This window comes from Topomyia yanbarensis, unplaced genomic scaffold (genome assembly GCF_030247195.1).
Source record: "Topomyia yanbarensis strain Yona2022 unplaced genomic scaffold, ASM3024719v1 HiC_scaffold_20, whole genome shotgun sequence".
Classification (NCBI taxonomy): Eukaryota; Metazoa; Arthropoda; class Insecta; order Diptera; family Culicidae; genus Topomyia; species Topomyia yanbarensis.
This window is the reverse complement of record NW_026683382.1, coordinates 136,349-163,678: the sequence shown is the minus strand read 5'-3', so window position 1 is coordinate 163,678 and position 27,330 is coordinate 136,349. Positions and strand designations below refer to the sequence as shown.

Genomic DNA, 27,330 nt, shown 5'->3' with positions numbered 1-27,330 from the left:
TTTTGTAGCCTTGCGAAATTGAAAAGGTTAAATCTTAAAATGGCGGTTTCGCAATCTTGTCGCCATCTTGTTTTTTCGCTATTTTTGCTAATTTCCAGTGATAACCACAATAGTATGAGTGAAAATCATTTTCCTAAATCTATAAAAATATGCTAGATTCTGGGTACGTAATTTTTACGCATTCCACACACACAGATGAAACACTTCAAAAAATGACTACCGCCACCAACGAAGACGCAAACCCGAGCTGGATCCTTTCACACTTGCACCCACCCAAATCTGCGTATCATACGTCAGGTAGGCATAGCTTCAGAATCGCGCATCAAGCAATTTTGACAGCTATCATCGCAGCGCCGAAGAGCCGAAGAAAACAGAAATTATCGTCCGCCGAAGTAAAAGGCACACGGGAGCACAGGTTAAGAGTTCACAGAGAGAAAAAAAGAAGTTTATGCGAATAGTGATGTGCTGCGATACCTAATTATCGGTGATAAATTTGAAGCAAACACTGTGGCTGGCCAGCGAACAATCGAGCTACTAGCTTTTGTTGCAGTTCCGAGTTTTCCCAGTAAGGTGAACGATTTGCCGGTGCATTTTGACGGCTGACACAGAAAAGCACGCAAAAACATCCGACGCGTTTGCCACAGCGATTTTTTTTTCTGGTGCGGAGCCGTGTGTATTTCGGTAATGCTCTGAATACACCGGCTGCTTCCGCGAGGATTCATCCCCATTCGCCTGACCCCGGGAAGATAGCTATTGTCGGTGATTAGGAAAGCTTGCGTTCCCCTCTCGCTTCGTCATTGTTTACAGTAGATTTTAATCTGGTTTCTGCAGGCAACTAGCGGACATGGTAAGTTCAACACAAAATTAATGCCATTCATTGAGCTTATAATTTTTCCCGCATTTTACAGGATGTACAACAATTGGAGCTACTATGTAAGCAATTTTACGAATCCCAGGACGCACAGGCTCGGGCAGAAGCCGAAAAGGCTTTGTACCTGTTCCAGGAGGATCCGGATGCGCTACCCAAATGTCAGCAGCTGCTGGATCGGAGTAATTCCAGCTATTCCCAGTTGCTCGCTGCCACCACGCTGACCAAACTGGTTTCGAAGAACATTCAGGCTTTGAGTTTGCAGCAACGGGTTGACATCCGGAACTACATACTGAACTATTTAGCGACCCACCCGAATCTGCAGTCGTTTGTGATTCAGGCACTGATCGCCCTGCTGGTGAAGATCACAAAGCTCTGCTGGGTGGATCTGTACGAGGATGAGTACATTTTTCGGAACATCCTCCAGGATGTGAAAGAGTTTCTGGGTGGTTCCGTGGAGCATTGTATGATTGGTGTACAGATTTTGTCGCAGCTGACACAGGAAATGAATACTTTGGCGGAAACGGCTTGCAATCTTACCTTTACTAAGCATCGGAAAATTGCCTGCCTGTACAGGGATTCCCAGCTGTACGACATCTTCATTCTGTCCTGCACTTTGCTCAGTCAGGCAAAGGATAATTGTTGCAAAAATACCAGCTACATGGACGAGGCCCAGCATGGACTTTTCACGCATTTGCTCAGTCTGTCGCGAAACTGCCTCAGTTATGATTTTGTCGGAACTTCTGCCGATGAATCCGCTGACGATATGTCCACCGTTCACATCCCCACAAATTGGCGTCCAGCGTTCCTAGAGTCGGATTCGGTGAAGCTGTTCTTCGATCTGTATCATGTCCTACCGGCCCGTCTGTCCAGTTTAGCTCTATCCTGTCTGGTTCAAATCACTTCCATTCGGCGATCCATCTTCAACAACAACGAACGTATCAAATTCCTTGCTAAGTTGGTTAAGGGTGCGTCAGATATACTGAAAACTTCACATGGTCTCAGCGACCCGGAGAATTATCACGAGTTCTGTCGCCTTCTCGCAAGGCTCAAATCAAATTTTCAACTGGGAGAGCTGGTAACCGTTGAAAACTATCCCGAGGCCATTCAACTGATTGCCAAATTCACCGTTCAATCCCTTCAAATGTGGCAATTTGCCCCGAACAGCATTCACTATCTGCTCTCACTGTGGCAACGGCTGATAGCTTCTTTGCCGTACGTAAAATCATCTGAACCGCATTTTCTGGATACCTACACACCGGAGGTGACGAAAGCCTACGTCACCTCAAAGCTGGAATCGGTTCCCGTGATCCTTCGGGAGGGTCTTGAAGATCCGCTGGACGACACGGGAATGGTACAACAGCAGCTGGAACAATTCTCAACAATCGGACGCTGTGAGTACGAGAAAACGTGCGCCTTGTTGATTCAGCTGTTCGATCAGACGGCGGGACGTTATCAGGAAATCCTTTCGACACCGGCCACCACCATCCATCTGGACGTGCAGATCTGCGAGGGGCAGCTAACCTGGCTGGTGTACATTATAGGGGCGGCCATCAGTGGACGCATTTCCTACTCACACGACGATCACGATCTGCTGGACGGGGACATGATAATCCGGGTGCTACAGCTGATGACACTGACCGACTCGCGGCTACCGCAGTGCGGTTGCGAGAAGCTGGAATTTGCGATCATGTGCTTCCTGGAGCAGGTCCGGAAGGTTTACATCAACGAGCACCTGCAGAAGCTGAAGATGTTCAAACGGCTCAGCGAGGTGCTGGGGGTGAACGATGAAACGACACTGCTGACGGTCATCAGTCGGAAGATGTAAGTGGCTGATGGTGATGGTGGGGGATAGTTTGAAGATTAATTTCGTTTTTTTTCTGTTTCAACAGCATTACCAATCTCAAGTACTTTGGACACTCGGAACAGATCATACGGAAGACGTTGACGCTGCTGAACGATTTGACGCTGACTTTCAGTTCGATCCGGCGGCTCATCAAGTTAGACGAGATTCAATTCATGCTAAACAATCACACGGTAAGGGACTTTTGCTATATATTGCTGGTTGATTTTATTCCTTATCTAGGTTGGATACTATATTCATTTAGAGTAATAGGCCTATTTTCGCCCGATTCCTATTATTGCCCTTCCCATTGGTTAGAGCAGTGTATGTCATCTTTGTTCAACGCATTGACTCCAGGGGACTTTTCGTTGCGCTCAAACAGTAGTATCTTACCATTTTCAGGTCACTTTTGTTGTTATGTTGGCTCTTAAGAACGCAGCAAATATATTTATGCCAATTAATAAGCATTCCATCAATTGGCGGTCATCCACCACTGGAACCGAATTTCTATACCTACCTCCTAGTAGCGTTGACAGGGATCGTATGCTGACATGGAAAGGGAACAATCTGTACCCCAGAATCGCATGCTGGAAAATGTCTAGGATTGAAGACGGTAGTTGGTGTAGAGCAGTGGTTTTCAACCTTTTTCGTCCCATGTACCCCTTTCCGAATTTTGATCCCCATGATGTACCCCGTTCTGAAAATTTCTTACATCATTAACCTGTCGGGAAAAAAATGATTTTCAGTTGGATGAGAACCGTAAATCTGCAATTAGAAACCTGTCCCTAGGCACTCTCAGTAGGCATCTTAATTCCTCACAAATTGAAACAATATATTAAGACAAATGTCCGACGGGAATGTTGTGATAACAAGTTAAAACTTATCCCTCGTAATTCACCCCCTGCAATAGTCTAATTTACCCCTGGGGGTGAATTCACCACCGGTTGAAAACCACTGGTGTACAGTTTCGGAGGTGTTGAAATTGACAAGGAAATGTTTCACAGTTGGCCTAGTTTGGCGTATCATGAATTCAGGATGACGGCGGGCAGGCGTCAGTTGGGGTGGTTGTATGTGAGAGTAATATTCAGTGTGTCCAACGCGTCGGCGGAAAAGAGCTTTCTGCTCGAACTCGATCCATTGTTCCGGTCATCCCTTCATTTTTGAAGGTGACCGAGTTGATCCCTTCAGTGGCTAATGAAGTAAACCAACGTTTTTGATTTGATTGGCATCCTTCAATGGGACTAATTAGGTCAACAATCTTTGGGTCTGTCCCCCTTGCGTGCTGCCAATGAGTCTGGTTCCTCATTCCCGCTGAACGCGCAGCGACTGAGCACCCAGTATATCGTGGTCGACGAAACGCAGATGTTCTCTATTGTCTGTACTGCCCATTATCGCAAGTCAGTCCCATGTTCTATGGTATTCCCTATCTACTTGCAACTGACTTGCGATTATAGGCAGTGTATGTAAGCGTTTTGTGACGTTCCCGTTTCCATGGCGGATATGACCGACAGAGGGTTAGACAAGATGACGGTCGGGTTTCCCTCTAATCTCCTTTCAATCGCAAGACTTATGGCAGCAGCTTCTTCCGTGATGACGAAGCAGCTTGGGGGGAAGCGGTATCCCCGACTAGCTCCTTTTTCGTATGTGTCCAGATCTACGCTTCTGGTGGCTGGTTATTGTGGAAGATTTTGCGCTGTTGATTAGCGCATTATCGAGATTCAGCGCAGTTCTCCTGTTCCCAGTCAGATGCCGGGCACTGATGGTTCGAATAAGGCGCTTGCTGCTTTCACAGTCTCATTTGACAGTTCGGAAGTGCGATATGAAGATGAAACGGCGGTCCAGCGTGATGCTGAGGATTTTTGGTTTCGGGCATAAAGGGATAGGTGTGTCCCTGAGTCTGACCGGTCTGTTAATGGCTAGGTGATGGGAATAGCAACAGTGTGATACTGAGCATTTGGCTGCGGCTATATTGAATCCCACTGCTTCAACCCATCTTCTGATGGCGTTTACTGCGGCTTGGAGCTTTATCCTCACTGAAGTGGTCGATTCCTCCCACCACAACGATTATGATGCCGTCGGCATAGACGAAAACATAAACTCCACCTGGCAAGGATGCAAAGAGGGAGTTTATGCAGAGGAAGAATAATGTGACGGCGAGGACGGATCCCTGGGGAATGCAGTTTTCTTCCACTTGGAAGACACGATTGTTGAGGTAGTCCTTGCTGTAGTACCCAAGGCTTCCGGTGACTCCCTAGCTATCCAGTTGCCGGAGAATGCCCTCGCGATAGACAGTTTTGTAAGCCTTGACGATGTCCAGTATAGATAGCTATGTCGGCATACAGATCTTCCGCCAGGGTCTGCCTAACGATTTCTCCAAAGGCTCCAAGATGGATTCCGGTTATTCAGCCACCCCCCTTAGGGAAAGGCGAACTGGCGCTGGTCAAAATGGGAGTTTTCTTCGTGGTAGATAATAAGCCGTTTGTTGACCATCAGCTCCATAGTTTTTCCTACGCGTGGGAACAAGCTAATCGACCAAAAGGCATTCCCCGTGCAGTTAGTGTCACCCTTCCTTGGGGATTGCAAGAGCCGTTTTCCAAGAAGATGAAATGGGTTGGCCATTCCAGATGTGGTTCAAACAGTCCAACAGCATTATTCTAGCATCTGGTGGAGCATGCTGTTGTTCATCACCTTTTGAACCGTGTTTCTCTGGAAATCTATTCGGATATTCGGCTGCCTGAGAGCAAATCCATGGCGTACCACAGTTTTCAGTACCTAGAGAAACGTATGGCAAACGACAGAAATCTTGCGGAAATTCTGAATATGAAAATCAGAAGCTATGTGGAGCAAGGATATAACCGCAAACTGTCATCTGAAGAACTGGTCACGGATCATCGAAGAATTTGCTATTTACCAATCTACCCAGTGACAAATCCAAACAAGCCTGGGAAAGTTGTATGGCACGCAGCAGCAGGTTCTTATCGCATACCCCTGAGTTTCGCGCTACTCAAAGGATCTGATCAACTAGCCCGCGTTTCTACTATTCGCGCACGGTTCGTGAAAAATATAATTACACAGCGGTTCGTCAATACGCTTCCTGACGCGGTAGACGTAATCGAAAAATGAAGCAGGAGTTCGAGGGCACCGAAACAGGGTGGAAGTCTACCGCATATGGGTGGAAGCTGGGAAAGGTAGATACAATCCAGAAAAAGGAACCTTAATGCTATCCCACGCTCGTCTGAATAGGACCCTTTATTCTCTCCAGTCTTCGCGGTCGTCCCATTTCTCGGGGATTCCTTTTATCTTCTGAAGGTGTCCTTGTGAGGACTACCAGTGGTTGATGAAGTTGTTGTTGAGGGCTTGGGTAAAATCCTCCTGGCTCTACGTCCCTGAACTGTCAGATTGTGGACGCCTACGTTTCCTCGTACGTTGCAGGGCCCAAAGATCCAACATAGGATGGTGAATGGATCGGTGTCGATTTCAACGGTTTGGACGAATGGGTGTCGAGAAGTCGAGAGGAAGTCGGTTAAGATAACGGTCACTGTGTTTTCTGGTTTTTGGGATATGACTAGGGCAATGACATCGGCATAGGCGGAATCAACTCAACGAGTTAGTTGTATGCGGAACGTGCGATTGCGAAGGTTGCTCCATCCCGGATGCTCTGAGATAATGTTGTGTTGACTTGGAGGAGGAGGCGTGCGAGCGGTGGTAGTTCGGATCTGGCGAATTTCTGATACATTGCATCGGCTATTTTATTGGTCACGGACTCGTCGTTTCCGGATATTCTTTCTAAGATCGATATTGCTCGTCGGCGATGTTCCAGCGGAAGTGCTCTAGGCCGGTTTCAACGGAAGTGTGCAGAGTACCATTAGTAGGCCATCCGAATGGATCCGTTGTGTAAGGCTGCCAGGATGTTATTCATTCCGTCGCGGTTACGTCCGGTGATTTCTATCCCGTAGTAGATCCCGCTGTGGATTGTGGCTTTGCTAATGGTTACTGCTAAATTTCGATTGCACTTGGGGTGTCTGACGCATATGGTGCCTACAAATCTTTTACAGGTTGCGCATTCGTTCTTAATCTACCAGAAGTGGGGGACAAAGGTTACATTGCGGTCCCTTGTGATTCCGAAAATGTTCCTTACAGTACGAGATCAATGAGTTGCTGATGTGGATCGGGCGGTCGGTGTTGCAAAAGTGGGAATAAAAGCTTTTCTGGTTTGAAATCCGGAAACCCCTCCGATGTATCCCATCGGGAAACGGAGCCTAATGCTGTTTTGCAATTTAATTTTTGTTCGGCCTTTGATCTTTCCGGTGACTGCCAGTAGGATGACATTGGCGTATAGAAATATGTAGATTCCAGCTGGTAGGCATTCGAAGGTGGCGGCCAGGGCGGATCTCTGGGGTACTCCGTTCTCCTCGGTGAAGAGGTCAGATTAGCTTCTTCCTATTCTGACTCGTAATTTACGGTTTCGAAGAGATCGTTTTAGGTAGTTATGGAAGTTGACCCGTATGCCCCTGCAGTCGAGTTGTTGGATGACCCCTTCCCGCCACACTGTATTGTAGGCCTTAGCGATGTCCAAAACGGTGATGCGAACGTGAAGGCCTTCGTTTGCTGCTTGGCCTTGGATCTCCCCGAGGGACGCATAGTAGGACCCGGTGTTTTTTTCCGTTCCGGGATGCGTGTTACCTATTGTCTAGTAGTTGCTGCTCTTGAAAAATTGTGGTTAGGCGACTATTTGCCATTCGCTCAAGTGTTTTGGCCATACATGAGGAGAAGGTTGATTGGTCTGAAGTCCTGGGGTGTGCAGGTCCCTTGAGTCCTTTTGGGGATTACTGCCAGCAGTCTGGGAGCTGTGCGCTCTTCCATATTCGATTGTAGCTTCCTTAGTACTGGGTAGTCGATATTGTCGAGTCCAGTCGCTTTTCCCCGCCGGCGGGAAAGGGTGTCAATAAGTTTGGGCCCGAAAAAAGGTTGATTCCCCTCCGGTGTAGGATCGGAATTGCTTCAAGAATTGGCTTTTTGCTCAGAAAGTCGGGAGGCAGTGATGTGGTTGCAGAAAGTGTGGCGATGTGGCGTCCCGATTCGTTTACAATTTCTTAGGGGATTGTGATTGCGATGTTGTCAATTTGGATGGAAAATCCGTTATTTTGTCGTTTCTCTTCTTCGCCAGATCTTCTTTGTAGGAGAGTCGGGGTTGATTTTATCCAGGAGCTCCAACTTGCTGCCTTGGAGTCGAATATGATATCAGCTAAATCGTCCGGTCAAGCTTCTGCAGAAGGGATTCTTCGAAATGTACCCAGTCGGGCTCCTGGTAGATCCACTGGCGCCGCCGGATGTTGCGATGGAGGTTGATTTGTGTGTAATCAGAAGGGTTTGGTGGTCGCTGTTTCAGATATATGGGCGTACTGCCCAGAGGCAGTCAGAAACGAGGGTGATTGAGCATATTGATACTCCGTCATTGTGAACCGTCAATGTGACCCTAGGCAGCGTGGTGGGTGTTCGGGTCTCCCATTGTCAGGTATGGAGGCGGGATTTGACGTATCAGTTCTTCGAGTTTTTTTGCCGAACTCTCACATCTTTCGGTATGTAGATGGATACCAGGAAGCAGGAAGTGGGTATACGTAGTCTTCCCATAAGTATCGATTTTCTAGCCAGGTGAAGGTGTCGGTGGTTTTCGGGATGTGTCTTTCTCAAATTGTTAGAGTAATGGGATTGTGGCAGCCGATGATAGCCTGAAGGTCTCCGAGATTCTGTCCTAGTCCGTTAGTATTCCACTGGAGCGACTTCGGTCAGTGCCGGGGGCAGTGGATGGGCTGATGGATATATAGGAATCGGTGCAGGAGCAATTGTCGATGTTGAGTTGTTACTCGGTTTGGTGCTCGATGGAGAGGGTGGATAGCCCTTCAGGTTATCATGAAGGGTATTGCAAGAGGTCCTGGCGGGTTGTAGGTGTTTCCGTTTTCTGCTGAGCTGTTCAAGCGATTGTGTTTAGTGTTGGTGAATCTAGGGGGGTTCCATCTTGCAGGGGACGTCGCTCGTATATCAGCTGTTGGTTCGTTGTCTACAATAAAGTTCACCCCTAACAGTACTGCTTTTTATTTTAGGTTTTGTTGTTTGTCTTTTTCCGTTGTTATGGTAGTTGTTGACGAATTGTTCTTTAAGTGGCGGTATGGGGTATGGGAAGTTTAGTTGATGGCTTCTGTGTGTTGCGTTGAGGATGGGGTTTGGTAACGTTTACCAGAGCGTGAGGCCAGCCAGGTATCGACGACTCGTTACAGTACTGGAAAGGGGTTTGAACTGTTCTTGTAGGGTGGTATTGTAGTGTGAACTTACTCGATGGGTAGGGTGAGGGTTCTTGCAACTATATTTAGGTATTGACCTAATGAATTACATTCTCTTAAAGAATGCGCAAACGGTCAAAGGCTCATGGAGTAGGCTAAAAGCAACGTTTCACGACAGTAGATATATCCGTGTACTCGGTCTGCTGCGGTAGTTGACTGCACTGAAGTGTGCTTCGGTGGACGATGACGACAATAACAACAGCCATGAATTCAGAAGATTCATACGCTTTGCACTTCGGCATCTGCTATGGCGAAACAGATTCCAACTGCCGAACTACGAAAACTACAACACACCTCGATACTATTATTCTATTCGTCTTGAACTTTCTGGCTACCAGAGTAGATCGCTCTACAATTCTCTACGACCGCCTCAGCGCTATTACCAAACTGCGGCGATTTTTAAACAGTGTTGCCACCGCCGTTGACATCCACTTGACGAGAAGTACAATTAAAACTAAGTCTTTGTCTAACCTCGAATACAGCTAAATAAACAAATCATGCCCAATTTTAACTCCATAAAACGCTTAGATCTCGTACGAAGTGCACTATGTACATATCGCTTATTAAACCGGTTATACGTGGAACTTTTGCGATGGTTCTTACCGATCCGTTCCAGGTACTGAAACAAGTGAAAAAACTGCCATCAACGGAACCACTGATTTACCATCGTTCGTTTCAGTTCCTGCCATTTATAATCCGGTGCCACGGCCTAGCTAACTATAGACTCCCTAATGTGCCTTTTTTCTTCTTCCTCTCTCTCCAAACAGCGCGATCATTTTTCCTTCCTTGGAACCGGTGCGGTCAGTGCGTCTCGCTGCCGCAGCATGTTCTACACCTGTCTGGGCCGGTTGCTGATGGTGGATCTGTCGGAGGATGTGGAACGCTTCAACGCCTTCATGATGCCCCTGACCAACACGATCGAGAACATGATCATGATGAGCTTTCCTAGTGAGGAAGCTCGCAAGGAACTGATCGGACTGTCGCGGGATCTTCGTGGGCTAACGCATGCCTTTAACTCGAAGAACCCGTACATGATGTTGTTCGATTGGATGTAAGTAGCGCTAGGATTTGATGATGTTGAATTTAGATTAATCTTTGTTAATTTGTAACTAGATATCCGGACTATTCGCCGATTCTGATTCGAGCCGTAGAGCTGTGGGCACATGATCCGGCTGTGACTACGCCAGTACTGAAATTGTTTGCCGAACTGGTCTACAATCGCTCCCAGCGGCTACAGTTTGATGTTTCCAGTCCGAACGGGATTCTACTGTTCAGGGAAACTTCCAAGCTAATATGCTGCTATGGTAAGTGCCGCGGTTGTGTCGAATTGGTTCATTAAATATTTAGCAAATCGATTACTCGACAGGTGAACGGATTCTTTCCCTGGATGTCCCCAAGGAGCAAATTTATCCGATGAAGCTGAAGGGTTACGCGGTGTGCTTCCAGATGTTGAAGGCGATTCTCAGCGGGAATTACGTGAACTTCGGTGTGTTCAAGCTGTACGGTGACGATGCGTTGGACAATGTGCTGAACATGACGGCGAAGCTGATTCTTTCGATTTCACACGATGACATTTTGGTAAGTTTATTTATTGTATTATTTTGAAATGAGGGTCATAACAAAAGACGATTTTCTGCTTCAGGTTTATCCTAAACTATCTCAAGCGTACTACATCCTGATCGAATGTCTCGCTCAGGACCACATCACTTACCTGTCTACGCTTGAGCCGCCCGTATTTCTCTACATCCTAGAGAGCATATCCAAGGGATTGAACGCTTTGGGTAAGTTTGTTGGGTAAAATTGGTAGAAATTGATTTACTATCTCTTCTTTTAGATGTACTAGTAGGTTCCGGCTGTTGTTCGACGCTGGACTATATTGTGACGTACATTTTCAAGCAGCTACAGTTGAAGGGTAAGTACCGTACTCTTTAATACCTACTGTTATCAATCAGTTTTGTTCGAGAAAACCATATCGGACTAGGGATTATTGGGAAGCTTTTGTGAATGTGAATAGATGCACAAAATAGCACAATAACTAGGTTATAGACACTAAAAATATAGGACTAAAATAGGGCCATTACCCTAGTTAGCTTCTATAATCGAACGTCCTACGATTTATTTCACAGAAAAAAAATTATAAAAGTTACTATTCATGAGCGGCGAGAAAAAAAAATTCACATAGGTTCCACCGAGATTTGAACTCGGATCGTTGGATTCAGAGTCCAAAGTGCTAACCATTACACCATGGAACCAATTTGGTTACCGCCTGCTTGGATGCCAACAAAAGCCGCATCACTCAACACATCATCATCGCATGCGGTGGTGGATTTCTCCTTCATGCACGATTCTGCTTTGTGCCATCGTTCGATTATGAACGTTCTAAACATACCGCCGTTGGATTCTATTTATAGACCTCAGCAGGGGTGTAGTTGATGTTTTTTATTGTCCTTGCATGCGCTCGGAAGCAGAGTTATAAAAGAAATCGAAACTCCTTTACTGATGAAAGTGAAATGAGCTTAGTGTTATTGGTTCACAAAGTAAATAAAAAATCCATGTTGCACAGTTTTCGAAATTGTAATTATTTTTTTTTTACTTTTTTTAACGTAAGTTTGGATTTTATTTAGTTTCTCTCGATTGAAAACATCAATTTTGCTCACTTTTTAAACAGTTAAAAGAGATGTTCTTCCAATTAAAATTGTGTATGAGGGAAAAAAGGTTAAATGCAAAAATTCTAAACAATTTTTATAAACAAATTGAAATAACGGTGACTTCCCTAATAAAAAAAATATACACGAACTTTAACCTATATAGTCCTACGATTCCACATATTGTTTGGATGATACCCTGAACAGGTCGTTGGGCTCTTGAATCATAAGATGTTTATTAGGGTTCTCGATCGATTTTCAATGTTGTTTCCGCCTAATATTATATATTTCATAATAAATCATATGCAAAAATAAAAGTGTGAAAACTTGCAACAGAACCCAAAGTTATACGAGTGTTTCTGTTGATGCGCAACGAGCGTCCAATATTTTTTACAGGAAAAGCTCGACTGACGAAAAATTGTTTGCACACTTGCGGGATTCTGGCTCTCTGCCAGCCATCCTCAGTAGAACGAAATATACATTTAATTATCATTTCAATTGAATATCGAAAAATTATATTCATTTTACTATATTATACCTTGATTCCTACATGAAAATTGAAGTGTCACGCATGCGAATACAATCGATTTCCATTCAATGAATATGCATATTTCAACTGAGTTTTAATTTGTTTTCCTCCCTTTTCCCACCGACAGAGAAACACATACTGCTGGTGACAACATTCCCGAACAAAAAGCTACGGCAGAGTGTACTGCCCGAAAACAACGTGTTCCTTAAGGTGATGGAGCTGCATCCGGAGATACTGCAGAATCTGCTGTCGACACTGCTGAACATTGTCATGTACGACGACTGCAAGAACCAGTGGTCAATGTCGCGTCCGCTGTTGGTGCTGATACTGCTGTACGAGGATTACTTCAGGTGAGTTAAGTGAAGGATAAGTCGGGTAGGGGGGGGGTCTTTATCAGTTTAAGGTAAAAGGTATTTTCAGTGAATAAAAGAATCGTGAAATTTTTTTGGCGATACAGAGAGTGCAACATTTGAACATTTTGCCTAATTTTCATTGCAAAATGTTGAAAAAATGGGCAAGTGGCAGTGAATCTTCAGGAGGCACCTCGAAATAAATGCAGTGTGCACCGTAAATCAACATCTCCTGGACCAATCATTTTGAAACTTTACACACTTTTTCGCATCATTGTCCACGAAACTACCGAGGCTTATTTAAAAAATATTATTTTTACAATAACATATTACAATGGTTCTATCACATCCGCCCGAATGACGTTCGCTCGAAAACCATTTACCAGAATGGACCATTTACCCGAATTCCATAAACCCGAAAGGACCACTCGCCCGAATGTCATTAACCCGAATACCACATTCACTGAAGCGTAATATAAAATCGGTAATTGTCTAGCTTAGAGACTTTGGTGATAGAGGTCCGATTTTAATGCGTTTTTTTGCCAAACGTTTGTATTTTAACCCAAATAAACCAAATCCGGGAGCGGAAATGTGAAATTTTTAACCAAAGTTTGATAAACTGAACAATAACAAGTGAGCTTATGCAGCGGAGCTAGTGGGATGCGGCTTGGCCGCATATCCGAGACCAAGGATCCGAAGAGGCGTAAAGCAGCTGAGGTTCCGTTGGACGAGACGTTGATCCACCCGCCGCCGGAGTTATAAACTCTAAGTGATCCTCTCGTTTGCCCGATTTACTCAAACATAGGGGCTATAGCTAGTTTAAAGCCGACTGAACGGCAGCGAAGTCGGACAGTGCACCAGAAAGCGATGTGGCGTAGCCACATTAGTCAACCGAACACTGACCAATGTGGCTAAGCCTTTAGGTGTACTCTTTTCCCACAATCAGGGGTTGATTGATTCTTTCAAACATGAACAAATCCTTGGATCTGCATGCCTAATAAGTTTGCATGGAAACTGTTGATCCACTCGTCTGCCCGGTTTACTTTAACATAAGGGTTGATCCCTTCTTTCAAAACAAGAGCAATTTCTTGAATCTATATACCAAATAGATTTCTACTTAATATTGGATTTCGAGACAGCTATTATAAATGTTTCTAGAAGAGTTTTTCCGGTGTTGCCCTTCGCGGATGATTCTTCCATCTAAACTAAAGTTTTTTTTCAGAAAACTTAAACGACTTTACGGAAGCTCACCGAATACAACTCATTTTCAAACAAGTTGTTGCCTTGGCTTTCTTACCCCATCAAGGTATTCCAATGGCACTCGAAGACTTGAGGAAAAGTTCAAAGGTTCTCGACGATTTTTTGGATCGATTCGTGGTCAGTTTTCGAAAATGTATCGAAAAAGATTCCTAAGACAACCAATAATGTGGAAGGCTGGCACAATAAATGGAACGGTGTGTTAAGCCGTGGAAATCCTACATTCTATGGTGTGATGAAGCAGTTGCAGCTTGAAGAGAAAAACCCTAGTACGGATGTTTTACGTACACTACAAGCGGTACCAACAGCTAAAAAGTCTAAAAAGAACTCACGAAACGACCTAAAACTGGAAACCCTAGCTAAATCATACAAACCAGATGATTTAATTAACTATTTGACTGGTATATAGTTAATTTGTTCATAGCATTAAATGTTATAAAATTTGCATTTCAGCTTAATAAATTAATTTTTTTCGATCGACATTTCGATGTTTTTCGGCTATATGGAATTCGGGCGAATGGCATTCGGGTTTATGTGACATTCGGGCAAATGTCATTCGGGCGAATGTGATGGAATCATTACAATACATATCACTGATATGCGTATATTATACCGTTTAGATCCTCTGACTTGAGCCATTTAGCTCCGAACATCTAATCGGATAGTCCCCGGTAATGAACTTCTCTGGTGATAAATTTAGTCTATTCCGATTGAGAGTTCGCCAGCGGCGGAATTTCGCCCGATACTGAATCTCGTTTCTGTGATCCATTTTGCTGCCCGTGTTGTCGCCATCCACTCGGATAGTTCCCAGCAGTGGACGTATCTGGCCAACCAGTAGGTGCCGAGGGCTGTTCGGCGACTCCGGATGGAGCGTAGCTTTTGGTTCGCTAGCCCGAAAATTCGTCGAGAGCGCTTCTACGCGACTTACTCGTTTGATCATCCCGTCATTTTCGCTGCAGAGCCAATATAATTTGTACAATGGTACTGTTAACGGCGTTCTGTGGACGATGTTATATGGGTTTGTGACTCCGCTCTACAACGTCTGCTCACACCAGGCAGAGAGGAGGCTCTGCTCATACTGGACAGCAACCATGTCCTGACAGAACTCGTGTCAGATGGAAGTTGGCTTCTCCATGCTTATTGTTCATTCACGTGGACATGTGTCCATCTTCCATTCGCTGCGTTGTCCCATTCCTCCTGCCCTCTGTTTTCTTCACCTGCTTCTAAGGCACCTTACACGTAAATCCGCGATCGTCACATTCCACAAGTATGCTGGGCGGCTATTTGGGCCCTTCTTCGTGCTGCCGTAAACTCTCCCGAACTCAGGCTCGAAAGGTTTTCCTCAAATCTAAGTTCTTCGACGATAAAAAACTTGTCAAAGATCACTATTTTCCACCTCCGCCCATTTATTTGTCTCCTACGTGATTCAAAATGTGTCCTGTTCCCAAAGCGGCACTGAATCGATTGATGGTCACTGTAAGTATACTCCTAGAACATTTTACAGTTCATATTTCCTACCAAAAAAAAATCCTGCAAAAAATGACAAATGACTCCCGACTCTCCGTTTGCGAGATCTATGGTTAGCTTTGCTAGAATTTTCTTGATCACTGATGGCCTTTGATTTCCTTTGAATACTGTGTCCACCATCGACACTGCCGAAAGTCCCGAGTTCTGGAAATATTTCAGAATTAATGTTGCATCGATTCCTCGGAAAAGACTGATTCAATTTTCTCAAATGGAAGGATTAATATCCCTACAGACTGCGGGTGAAATTCATACGGATCGGATCTGTAGCAGCACAAATACAGGGTACGGTAATGTTTTTATTTCCAATTCAATCCATTTTACTTACAAATAGTCTAATTTTCATAATTTATCGACCAAATTCAATATGTCCGCCTTTGAGTACAATGACTTGCTTCAGACTACCTAAAACGCATTGTATGCTGCCCGCAGATGTTCTTCTGGAATTTCATCCCATTCAACCTCAAGAATTTTTTGAGAGCTTCTACGCTGTCATGTTTTTTGGAACAGATCCTGGTTTTCAACATACTCCATACAGAATAATCCCTCGGGTTAAGATTTGATGAATTTTCTGGCCATTTCGTACTGCAAATTAAGTGCGTCTTAATCCACAGTTGAGAGCGTTTTGCCTTATGCTCCGGTGCTGAATCCTGTTGGTGTTGAAACGAAGTAAGCACGGGCCCATGGTTCCTCTACACCTTCCAAGACCAATTCGAGGTAGGTATGTCGGTTCGTGATTTTCACTCCGCCAGGAACAAAAACCAATGGAGCTCGACTGATGTGGGTGATTCTTGCCCAAATCATCACTCAAGCAGGTTTTTGTCGCCATTAAAACAGCCGAATTGTTTAGTGATTCTTCCATCAACCATGTCCTATCGTTTAACTTATTTATGAACTGCTGGGCAGTGAAGGTTAGCATCGCTTTGCTCTTTTTGCTCTCTCCAGTTTTTGCTTTGCTGTTTCTGTACTTTTTGGATCTTGTATAGCTATATATTGAGCTTGTTTTTTCAATATTCGTCGGACACTTCATTCGGATGTTTTAAGAACTTTCGTCACTTTATTTGCACTGCTGCGAGGGTTGCTTTGAAAACGCTTTTTTAATTTTCGAAGACTAGCCGAGGAGCTTGACGTCCACCACCATATCGTTTCTTGGTAGAACCGGTCTCGTGGTATCTTTTAATGGCGCGTTGCACTTTTTTTAAATGAGCCAGCTCCCGAATGATCGCCGTGTTTGATTTTCCTGCTGTGATCAAAGCAATCACAGCGCAACGTTTTCCTTCTAGATCCATTTTCCAATCTCTTTAAATGATTTTAGAAAACAAAACACACATGAATCTACCACTAATAATTATAATCGAAGTAAACAAAACGACGAGGGGTGGCCCGATTGTCTTTTATGTATGCCATTGTAATAGTGACCGAAAATTTGTAGCAATTCAATTGCGGGACGGTGTACGATCTAGATCACTCTAAGAATGTATAACAAATTTGCATCAAATTGAAAAAAATGCATTTAATTTCCATTTTTGCATTAGTTTTGCACTGCCTCGCAGAAAAGTTTGTTTAACGAACGTCCTACGCTGATCCACTTTGTTCGACGTTTTGTTAAATGTAGGGCTAGTTTTTCTGTAGGGTTTTGACGTCTTACACGCAACGCAAACAACATTGCACGCAACGCAAAATACATTATGAATTTCTATTTTGATGGAAATAAATGCATTTAATTTCGCTGATTTTTAAAAATGCATCATAAGTGATCTGCCCCTAGATCTAAATACTACGGTCCCAGTTGGAATCAAAGTCAAAAGTTTTTCAGATGCCTTATATCCGGTTAGATTTCGGTAGCACGCTTCGATTCCCGTCATGTGATGTGATGTATTCGATGGGTTGGATTTATTGAAAGCGGTTTTAACCTAATCAATGTTTAGGTGCTTTTGTTTCGATCAATGAATATGCAACAAAACACAATCTTTTACTACGCATCTGTTTCATTTGGTCTTATCTGCAGGCAACTCCGGGAAAGCATCCTGCACTCGCAATCAATCGAAAAGCAACAGTCGATGGCCTGCCTGTTTGACGCACTGATGGATGGCATTGAGCGAAATCTGCACGTCAGGAATCGTGATCGGTAATAAGCTGCTCCTCTCCCTCAACAATCAATTTTTATGGTATCATCACTACTTTTCGTTCTTCGTTTTTTTTCTTCTCTCTTTTTTCAGATTCACGCAAAACCTGTCGGCGTTCCGTCGCGATCTAAACGATTCCCTCAAGTCCGCCAACAGTTTGGTCAACAACTCGTCAGTGAACGAAATGGTAGTTTCCTAGTAACATTAACACTATAATCACCTACCCCTCTCCCCGCCTCTTTCCCGTTCTCGTTTTATCAGTAGGTACATGTAAGCGAACGTGTAGGGCCTTAGCCAAGAAGTACCGTTTTAGTCAGGGTGAATGTGTGTGCGTTACGAACGGTATGCGTTGGTGACTGATCGGAATGGTTGCGGGACTAACGATGTTGTAAATGTATTCGTGTAAAAATAACAGGAACTATATTAAGACGCTAGTGATTGACACATTTTAATTTCACATTCATCATAGTTGAACTGTGTCGTGATTTTTTTTTCATATTTTTTCGTATGTTCATGATTCTAAACATATCCGATATATGTTCGGAAAATTTAAACGGCTGTAAATAGAAATTTCCAAACTCGCTCCCACTAATTTTGACTTATTTGTTCATTTTTTTTCCTTCGACAGACCGTAGTTTACTTCTGTACTGATCCATTCGATTGATTAGCTGACGATCCGAACTCATGTTAAAATTTTTTTATCACTCGGTGAAAAGCAAATTTGTAAAACACCAACACACAATACATAATGTAACTAACAATCGTGTTAGTGAGGCAACCGGCTGCTCTCACCAACACACTCGCAGGTTTGGGCTTTAGTTGATCTTCAAATTTTTGAGTAGTAGAAAACAGTAGGCTTTATAAAGACATACTCGTTCCTTTTATTCGTTTTTTTTCGCATTCATCGATTCACTCATCTTGTTAAAAATGCAACTTCACGCAAATCACACAATTCCTACTGTTTTCCTTTCTTTTTTCTCCCCCACAGCTTGACTAAATCGTGGTTGTTCTTGAAGGAAAAAAGAAACCCCGTAATTCACCACTCTAAACGTGATTGGTTTTGTTTTTCCTCTAACTTGTACCCATTGGTTCGAGCCAAAATTTTACTTTCAACTATTTATTGTGAATCAACCAAACCAATGAGATGAATGAATGGTGTGCAGCCGAAAGCACTGGAATTTGCTAGCAACCTTCTCTCTCTCTCTGATTGTTTCTGTTTAGAGATGGTCCGTGCGCATATATTTATATAGTTCCATAACCAATGTGTGAAAGAGTCAGCCAGAGGTTTTCTACTTTCGGTTGGATGAGAATAAGGCAGTTGTTGTTATAAACAAAGAGAAAATAAATTTGAATTGCTACTGCAAATGAAAAAAAAATAAATAAATAAAATGCATTATAATGAAAAATCAGCAAACGAGTCCGTGAATTCTAGCATGTAAGTTATTTGATGTAATCACTGATAGGAGATATACAAAGGGAGAAAGAGAAAAGGAAAATCGTTACTCTCTGCTTTTAGAAGAAAATTTATAATAAAAAAAAAAGTTTGAATTTAGGTACAATAAGAGTGTCTGTTTCTCAAAGAACCATTTTGCGGACATTAGTTGATATACAGACACACACATAAGGTATTAAATAGGAAAGCAGTAAAACAGGAATAGAAGTGTGAAAACTAAAGGGATTACTTGATTTTTAGTGCGAAACTGTTGTGGCTTCGAGCATAAACAGTAAAACAAAACAAAAAAAAGTTAATGCAGAAAAAAATGGAGCAAAACTGCACAACCGTGTGGGGAAATAAAAAAGGTTCGATATTAGATTTTTTGTATGCGAATCTGTTTCATTGATGTTCCGAAGTAATCCTTCATGACAGCATTGATTGCAACTGTTGAACCGGATTCAGGTCTAGGAGGGTATTTACCATGGGTGGGTCCGGCTTTACTATGAGCACAGAGAACAGACGTCCATCTTCAGCATTCAACTTGTGTAAACATCTCTAACGGTTTCGAAGGTAGTTGGGATATCCAAACCAGGTGCGCTACTGTCGTCTTTTTTTGTGGCTGAGTTGGACTGAATTGACAGCGGTTATTCCTCTACCCAGTCAAACTAATCCGGAACCGGTTCGGACTTCCAGTATGAATTCCAGCTCAAATGCATGAACCCATAGAATCGGAATCGGTTGGTTTCTTTGAGCAAGATTCCATACTGAATCCATTCAGGATTTCGAACCGGTTCCGGAATGGATTTGACGAATAGTTGGGATAAATTGGTTTGGCAGGGCTAGTGTTCATCGTATAATAATTCAAGTGTTTACACACTTTTTTTAAAATAGTTTTGTTCGATCATGGATGTCTGTTCTCTGTGCTATGAGGTAGTCGCTCTTTCGCACAATCAGTTGCGTTGAAAGCTTTCCAGGTTCGCCGTTGTACAATACTAGTATGTGTTTGTTAGGCTAAATTCTTTAATCTAAGTCATTTCAACTAACTATTTTCGCTTACATTCATATCTGCGTACGAATCCATTCGTGTGCGAAGTGGTGCCACATTTACTTTTTAAAGCTAGAATTTGCTATGAGGTTTGTGAGCTCGTAAAACGACAAGGATAAGACAGTTTGTATTAAATTGAATTTGCAACCGAGATACAGCGAACCTATCGCTGAAAGTATCCCGACTGACGCCTCCAGTCACATTCTAATGAAAGATATTTCTCAGATGTGTAAGTGGTCATTAGTGCAGAGTAGAAGATAATACCACTGAGAACTGACATACAAGTAAAGTTTTCAACTTGTGTAAGAAATTAACCCTTAAATGCATACTGTTGCCATTTGACAACATACCAAATTTTGTGATATAAAGCCTGAACGAGAGGTATATGTCGTATCCAAGCCAAAAAATCGATCGGCCAGCAATCGCTATACGGGACTTGTATGCAAACTTGGATACAATGGTGACTCACGCATACGAACCTGCATGCAATGGTAATTTTCAACGTATTTTCATTTAAATGTTTACACAGGTTTTTCGGGAAAGTTTGTTCTAGTTTATATGTCTGTTCTCTGTGATAACTAATTGAACGATAAAAAGTATTACAATTATATATTTAAATCCAATTTAAATGTATCGCTTCCACCGGTAATAGACAACCCAAGGAATGTAATTGTTGCATCAAACCAAACAAATGCAGAGAAACTTGGCAGTGGAGCAAATATATTAACATGGTTCAAAATATGTAGGGGTCGAAATTAGGTTGGTTACCCTACAACATAATAACATCATAAATCTCTATAATTGATTTCAGAATATGTATAGAAAAAAGTCGATCTCTGCATAGTTACATCCCTTAAGCAGAGATGGAATGCTCCTCAGAGCAAATAAAGAGAAGAATAAAAACGCTCTTTGCCCTTTTCATGCGAACCACCGCTCTTGTCTTTTACAATAAACCTCTTCACTCCGATGTGTGTTGCGTGCTACTCCATGATTGCACACATAAAACTATAAGAGTCGAAATAAAGAGGCTCTTTAGTGTACATCTTGATCCTACGCGCACGCCCAGTCAGCGTGGCAAGCAGGAAGTTAGCAAAAGTTGAGCAAAGCGCAATTGATGCTGGCTGAGTTTCTGCGATCATTTTGCGCGATTTGTTAAACCAACCGATGCAGCTCACTTTTATCCAGAATCCAGCCAGGAATGGTACGTCCAAGATCTCTGTACGCTTCCTGCCACATCTATGTCAGATGTTTTGCTCGATTCGTGCTAAATTGTAACAGGTAGGAATTGCCAACATCTTTGCACAGTTTATGTCCGAGTCACAGAGAACAGACGTACATCTTCAGCATTCAAATTGTGTAAAATCTCTAACGGTTTCGAAGGTAGTTTGGATATCTAAACCAGGTGCGCTACTGTCGTCATGTTTTTTTTGTGGCTGAGTGCGACAGAATTGACAGCGGTTATTCCTCTACCCAGTCAAACTAGTCCGGAACCGATTCGGACTTCCAGCATGAATTCCAGCTCAAATGCGTCAACCGATAGAGTCGGAATCGGTTGTTTTCTTTGAGCTAGATTCCATGCAGAATCCATCCAGGATTTCGAACCGGTTCCGGAATCGATTTGACGGATAGTTGGGATAGGTTGGTGTGGCGGCGCTAGTGTTTTTAGTATATTAATTCAAATGTTTACACACGTTTTTTAAATATTTTTGTTCGATCATGGATGTCTGTTCTCTGTGTCCGAGTTATGCCAGGGTTTTGCTAAGTTCCTGTCAAAACTTCACCAGAAAACGGGAGCGAAACCGAGTTCGCCCTAGCTCAACTAACCCGACAGGATACGCCCAGAAATCTGACAGGGCTGCCAAACCAAGACTGACAGAAATCTAGCAGATCGGTCTCTGCCAGAAAGTTTGGTGACTGGGCGCGGGAGCATGGAAGACAACCAAAAAACATTAAAAACGTCCTTTCGATCAAACTCTATTTGAATTATAGTTTGATTCGCCTTCCTCGCTGTTTGCCAGTGAGGAGAGGCACAAAAAAGTGACTCTTCAAGGTGACTCTTTGTACGAAATTCTGCATCTCGTGGTGCACAAGTTTCTCTTCAATGAATTTTATTGTGAAAACAACAAATTATATTATACTCTGCATTTTTCAACACATCTAATTCTTTTACATCATTTTTCGTGATGTAACAATGAGAACCACTGTAATTCCGTTATACATATCTTGAGCGTTTTTTCAAAACGTCATATCTGCAATGAGTTACTCTCTGTTTATACTTTCTCTTTCGATTTTTACGGCGTCACTATAACACTTTTCACTTATTTTACAGTACAGATCGAAAGACTGTGGTTTTAGCTAGCATATTATGCAGAGCTGAGGGATAAATGTTAAAGTGACCGAATTATTAACAGAAGAGAAAGTAAACAAAGAGAGTAACTCATTGCAGATATGACGTTTTGAAAAAACGCTCAAGATATAAATTTTATATTCAGGTAATGCAAGTTCTCCGTGTATTGGCGATTTGCGGCAAAACCAAAATTAGTCATGCGACACCTATGATTCAGCTCATGAACTGGCAAAGTGATACAATTTGCTTTTTCACTCGTAAGTGAGTTGTAGCTTACAACAAAATCTTCATTATCTTCTCGGAAAAAGCTAACCACTGCCAAAATATGAATGAAACGAGTAAGAAATTTAGTTTTATTTGCAATTATTCTGAAAGTACAGCCATTTGCAACTATTTGACTCATACATTTCTTCGAAATGTAATCGGGGTATTATTGTGGTTATAAAAAATCGTTCCATAAATAAAGTTTCAACTCGAAATCGAGACCCAATCAGCACCAATGTCAAACTCCTTTATATTTTGAACTACGTAGGAGATTCAGTGAAGACTATCGGAGAGAAGGATAGGCTGTGCATGATACAAAGCTGACACTTTCCTATTACCCGGATATATTCTTTCCTCGCGTGATCTGGAGAGTTTCATGAATTTACACCATCTCATGAAGGTTTAGCTTAACTTAGGACGAACGGGAAATGCTGTTGCGGCGGCTACGGTGCTCAACAAATTACATTTCGAAACAGCGCGCATGTAGCTCTGCGAATAATATTAGAAACCACTATGTTTTACACTCTTTTCGCAAGATGTTTACTCATCATCTGATAAAATGATGATTTTCCTCCATTTTCATAAACAATTATCAACAAATTGATCGGTAATTTGGTGTTTAAAAGTCATTTTTTACCAATGTTTACAGAAAATATATGCACTATGACAGAACAGAATAAAATCAGCAACACTTTCCTTCCAGCGCTATCTGCGAGCGGTTTCAACGTAGAATCGCCAATAGGTCGAAAATCAACAATCGAATCACCCCTCGTCCATTATTTACAAACCACGCTCAATAAAAGTGACAAAAGTGTAATTCGTGCAAACAGTTGTGTGCGTGTCGTGTAGCGTTTTGTAGCAGAAGAAAACTCGTGTTATTGAATTGAACTCAATCCCGAAAACTTTCGCCGGGGAAAAATCCAAATTTAGTGAAACTATTTAAACTTGTGCAAAATGCGCTTTACTGCGGTACTCCTCCGGCAACACATTGGGTTTCACTTCAAGAAACATTGGATCATCCAGGGAAAACGTGTCCCAGCGGAAACTGGCGCTGTAGCGGAGCTGGCGGCTCGAGGCATACCGGTTGTCGATCCGAATGAATTGACCAAAAAGAAACGGGAATTCGTGCGGATGGAGCTGGTTGGTCAGCTTCCTCCGGAAGTAAAACGCGATCAGCACCATCCGTTGTACAAAAGTGAGCCTTGCTATCTGTTCAGCGATCGCAATGTTTTGCTGGAGGGAGTTAAGCAAGCCCAGGTGCTGCTTAATACGGTCGTTTACGACGAACTACCGCTAAAGTTGGAGGAGCGTTTGGAGATCACGAAGATTCCGACGCAACTTGATCGATCAATGCAGCAGTCGGTTCTAGCTGCGCTCGTTTTTGATGCCGAACAGGTGAAAACCGCCATTGTAAAAGATCCGGAGCGACCGGCGTTCAGACTTCCCAGGAACTACGGCATTTCTGACGAAAGAAGAAAGTGAGTCTTTCTAAAGGTTTAATGATTTTATCGTATTGTATGGTTCTTTTTCAGTCAACTGTTACTTTCAAAACTATTAATCCACTGCGAGCGGTTTGCCGGCAAATCCGTCACTTCTATGAGGAAAGTTATTTCGAACACTAGTTTCGTGGTTCCCATAAACAGAAACCACCACGAACGGATTCAAATCAGTCTAAAGGCTGACACCTTCATCACATCCTCTGTTCCGATTAAACCTCTGGACAGCTCCGTTTACCGTCCGCAAGACTTACATCTGCCGGATTTGTTTCCAGTAAAGGAAACGGTCACGATTCCTATCACAAACTTTTACGAGTGGCAAAACGAGTACCCCATCGCAAGGGACTACAAATTTTCTCATCCGCACACGATTTTGCTGCACTGCGCCCCAGAGGATGTATCCAATCTGTTCGAAACACCGGTGACGGATGATCAACGCGAAGGTCGAGCACTGTTGAAGGCGTTCGCTGTAGCCGCTGCACGAGCCCGGCAGCTCTATGGGGTGAGGAGTTGCGCGTCTATTTCTGCTGGTTCTGATTAATTTATTTTTGATTTTCTTCATTCAATTCAAACAAAAACAGGATGACGTGAAAGTCCTGCCACACCCGATAACGGTGCAGGCGGTACAGACCGACAGCAAGTGGTTTCATTTTAGCATATTCCAGCTAAACACGCTAGCGCTGGACGGAGATGGAGCGGCTGAGAGCCGCAATTTGTGGTTCCGAAAACCGAAGATGGATCTTTACTCGGAGTGTGGCTATCTGGTCGGGAAGCCAACCCTGCGGGATTACAACAAAAATGTGTTGAAGCATTTGGCTGTGTTCTACGGAAGTAGTTAGTGCTATGGGAAGAAATAGTGCAGTGTTGAAGTTAGTGTGATGATCAGGGCTTGTAATAAGTGCTATACGAAAATATAAAGGTATGCAGAAGCCCAGTGAAAGTATTGGAAGTAGTTGGTGAAGCAGTGTGATGATCTTCGATACATATCCGATGTGTCCCACAGGAAATGGCGAAATATGAGAACGGGCTGGGAAGGCCTTGCGGTAAGTGATTTTTAGCTTTTCTTTTACCACCCATAAATTGTCGGAATATTTTCTCAAAGCATGGAAAAAATGCATTAACCCATAAATCAGCAGGCGTAAGACGAAATTAAATTAAAAAATAGTTTTAAAAACCTGCCAAGGTTTTTAATGCAACTATATTATGACAGTACTTAGACATGTTCGATTAGTTCTTCCAGGCTGGTCATTGAATGTTAAGCTACACGTATCTTGATTAGTGAGCCACTTCAACAATACGAAGGTCAGTTTGAGATTAAAACTGCAAAAACAAACATTGTGCAACTACGTTTACAAAGAAACTGTACTTTTTTTTTACTTGGGTATCTACGATTTTTAAGGGTCGGTTTGAAAAGTACTTCCTTAAGTAGGACAGTAGTTTGAACAGCTCAACCACAAATACAAATGCTAACACCATTGTTTTGCGATAGCACCCTTTCGTGCTACATTGCGCCAACAAAGTCAGTCATTCAATAACTCTCCATCAAGCAAGTGTAGCGAATAATCCATAGCATAGTAAGCCATGAGTTACCCAAAATTATTTCTGCAGGTGGCGATCATCGTCACCGCAGTCCTTATACAAGTAACATCCCTCGAATGCTATAGTTGCGATTCGGACTTGATGGATTTCGATTGCAATAAAATTGAAACGTTACCGAAGGTGGTTTGTGCGAATACAACTGCGTCGAACCTGGTAGCGTTGAGCTGCGGATCACAGCACGTTATAGGTTTGTGTTGGATTGGATGGAAAATCGTCTGAGTGACTGTTATTATTTGATCTCTTGAATTTCTTATATTTCGTTCATAAATCAGCAAAGGATAGCAGCGCGGAACGGATCTTCCGAGGTTGTATGGTCGCCGGAGAGTGTGGCCTGTTGAGCCGACAGGTGGAGTTAACTCAAGCATACCGTATGGCTTCGTGTCACGAGTGCGGTTTAGATAATTGCAATGACAGCGGAACCAGTATCGGTCGGGAAAGTTTCAGCATGATAGGAAGTTTGATGGTGGGTTCGGTTGCATTTCTTCTCCATCGGGTCGCTTTGCTGTAGGAATTTCAAAGAATGTTTTGATTAGATTCTGAAGCTTTCGACAAAAAGCGTTTTTTTATTACACGATTTGATTATTTTTTTAATAATTAATGCGGGTCTATAAGCACATGGGGATGAATAGTGAATAATGTTGAGTGTAAATCAAATCAATATTTTTGGTCCATTCTAGGGCACTAGTGGTTACGAAAAATGTCTTTTCATTTCTAACAGCTCCGAAAGCCTTTGGAGGAAACGAATAAAGATCCATATCAGGATAAAAAAATTAGGAATAATAACCGTTTCCGCACGAACTTCGTCTTCGTCGTAAGCAAGAATAAGAATTATTACTGTTTTGTCGAATTGTCCCATAAGACCATAGCATATAGCTATGCAAAGTTCATCTATTGTACTGCCTATATTGCAAGTTATTCCCCATGTTTTATGGGAGTCGCTTTCTACATGGGACTGACTTCCGATTATAGACACTGTAACAATTACCAACACATAGTCTTATGCTAAAGTCAATGGCTTAACCGACAACAAGACACGTGTGCACTTACTGACAGCAAACCAACAGTGCCGGCTTCATAACTCTCCGAGCTCTCGATTGAAGCAGTTCGTTTTCTGGTGCTGTGCATAAAGTGAATAAGAATATATATTGACAGTGAAGGTCAACTATTGTTTGAGGCAGTCTTTGTTCGCCGGTGCCCAGGCTGGTGAAGTGAATACCAGAATTGCCGGACACGCCGCTATATAAGCTAAGTATTATTTTTCTTTCTTTCGTTTCCCTTTCCCCGATCGGTCTACTTTTCCCTTTCCCCTGAATACAAGTTTCATCTCTCGTTTACACCACGTGCTATCCTCGTGCCTAAATGGCCGAGGGCGAAGGAACATTGGATGGGAATGATATTCCCATGGATTTACCGGATAAACCCGATATTACTCCCTCCCCTGATTCCCCCAGTCCTCCCCGTATTAAAACATACCCAGCCAATTCAAATGGACCCTGGGTGGTGTATTTCCGGCCCAACACGAAATCGCCCAATATTCTAGAAATATCACGGGAGCTGACTGCTAACTACCCGGCCGTAGCTCAGATAACACGTGTTCGAGCTAATAAGATACGCGTTATAGTAAATGACCTCGATCAGGCGAACCAGATTGCTCGCAGCGAGCG

At 43.0% G+C, this 27,330-nt stretch overlaps 3 protein-coding genes and 1 non-coding gene across 7 annotated transcripts; 3 read left to right on the top strand and 1 right to left on the bottom strand.

The window, feature by feature from the left end:
* The first annotated feature begins 331 nt into the window (after nt 1-331).
* On the top strand, nt 332-19,302 carry LOC131694926 (exportin-7-like). 4 transcript variants are annotated; one of them, XR_009306561.1, is made up of 13 exons: nt 332-847; nt 909-2,692; nt 2,761-2,905; nt 9,817-10,100; nt 10,163-10,353; nt 10,416-10,627; nt 10,692-10,830; nt 10,884-10,961; nt 12,351-12,573; nt 17,363-17,482; nt 17,574-17,667; nt 18,109-18,286; nt 18,469-19,302. XR_009306561.1 is itself a non-coding variant. In XM_058983465.1 (12 exons), the coding sequence occupies exons 1-12, from the start codon at nt 845-847 to the stop codon at nt 18,475-18,477; spliced, it is 3,282 nt and encodes a 1,093-aa protein (XP_058839448.1). In that variant the 5' UTR covers nt 332-844; the 3' UTR covers nt 18,478-19,302. The 4 variants fall into 4 exon arrangements, 3 of the variants coding, with proteins under 3 accessions (XP_058839448.1, XP_058839446.1, XP_058839447.1); XM_058983465.1 differs by lacking the exon at nt 18,109-18,286; XM_058983463.1 differs by having other exon boundaries at nt 18,109-19,302.
* Trnaq-cug (transfer RNA glutamine (anticodon CUG)) lies at nt 11,230-11,301 on the bottom strand. The gene has a single exon. It is a non-coding gene; the product is annotated as a tRNA-Gln (tRNA).
* Nucleotides 19,303-23,383: 4,081 nt separating the features above from the next.
* Nucleotides 23,384-25,016, top strand: LOC131694936 (large ribosomal subunit protein mL37-like). Its single transcript, XM_058983477.1, has 3 exons — nt 23,384-24,049; nt 24,104-24,569; nt 24,649-25,016. Exons 1-3 carry the CDS (start codon nt 23,526-23,528, stop codon nt 24,904-24,906), a joined length of 1,248 nt encoding a protein of 415 aa, XP_058839460.1. The 5' UTR covers nt 23,384-23,525; the 3' UTR covers nt 24,907-25,016.
* A 356-nt stretch (nt 25,017-25,372) lies between these two features.
* On the top strand, nt 25,373-26,358 carry LOC131694937 (uncharacterized). The gene is made up of 2 exons (XM_058983478.1): nt 25,373-25,853; nt 25,939-26,358. Exons 1-2 carry the CDS (start codon nt 25,649-25,651, stop codon nt 26,172-26,174), a joined length of 441 nt encoding a protein of 146 aa, XP_058839461.1. The 5' UTR covers nt 25,373-25,648; the 3' UTR covers nt 26,175-26,358.
* The last annotated feature ends 972 nt before the right edge of the window (nt 26,359-27,330 follow it).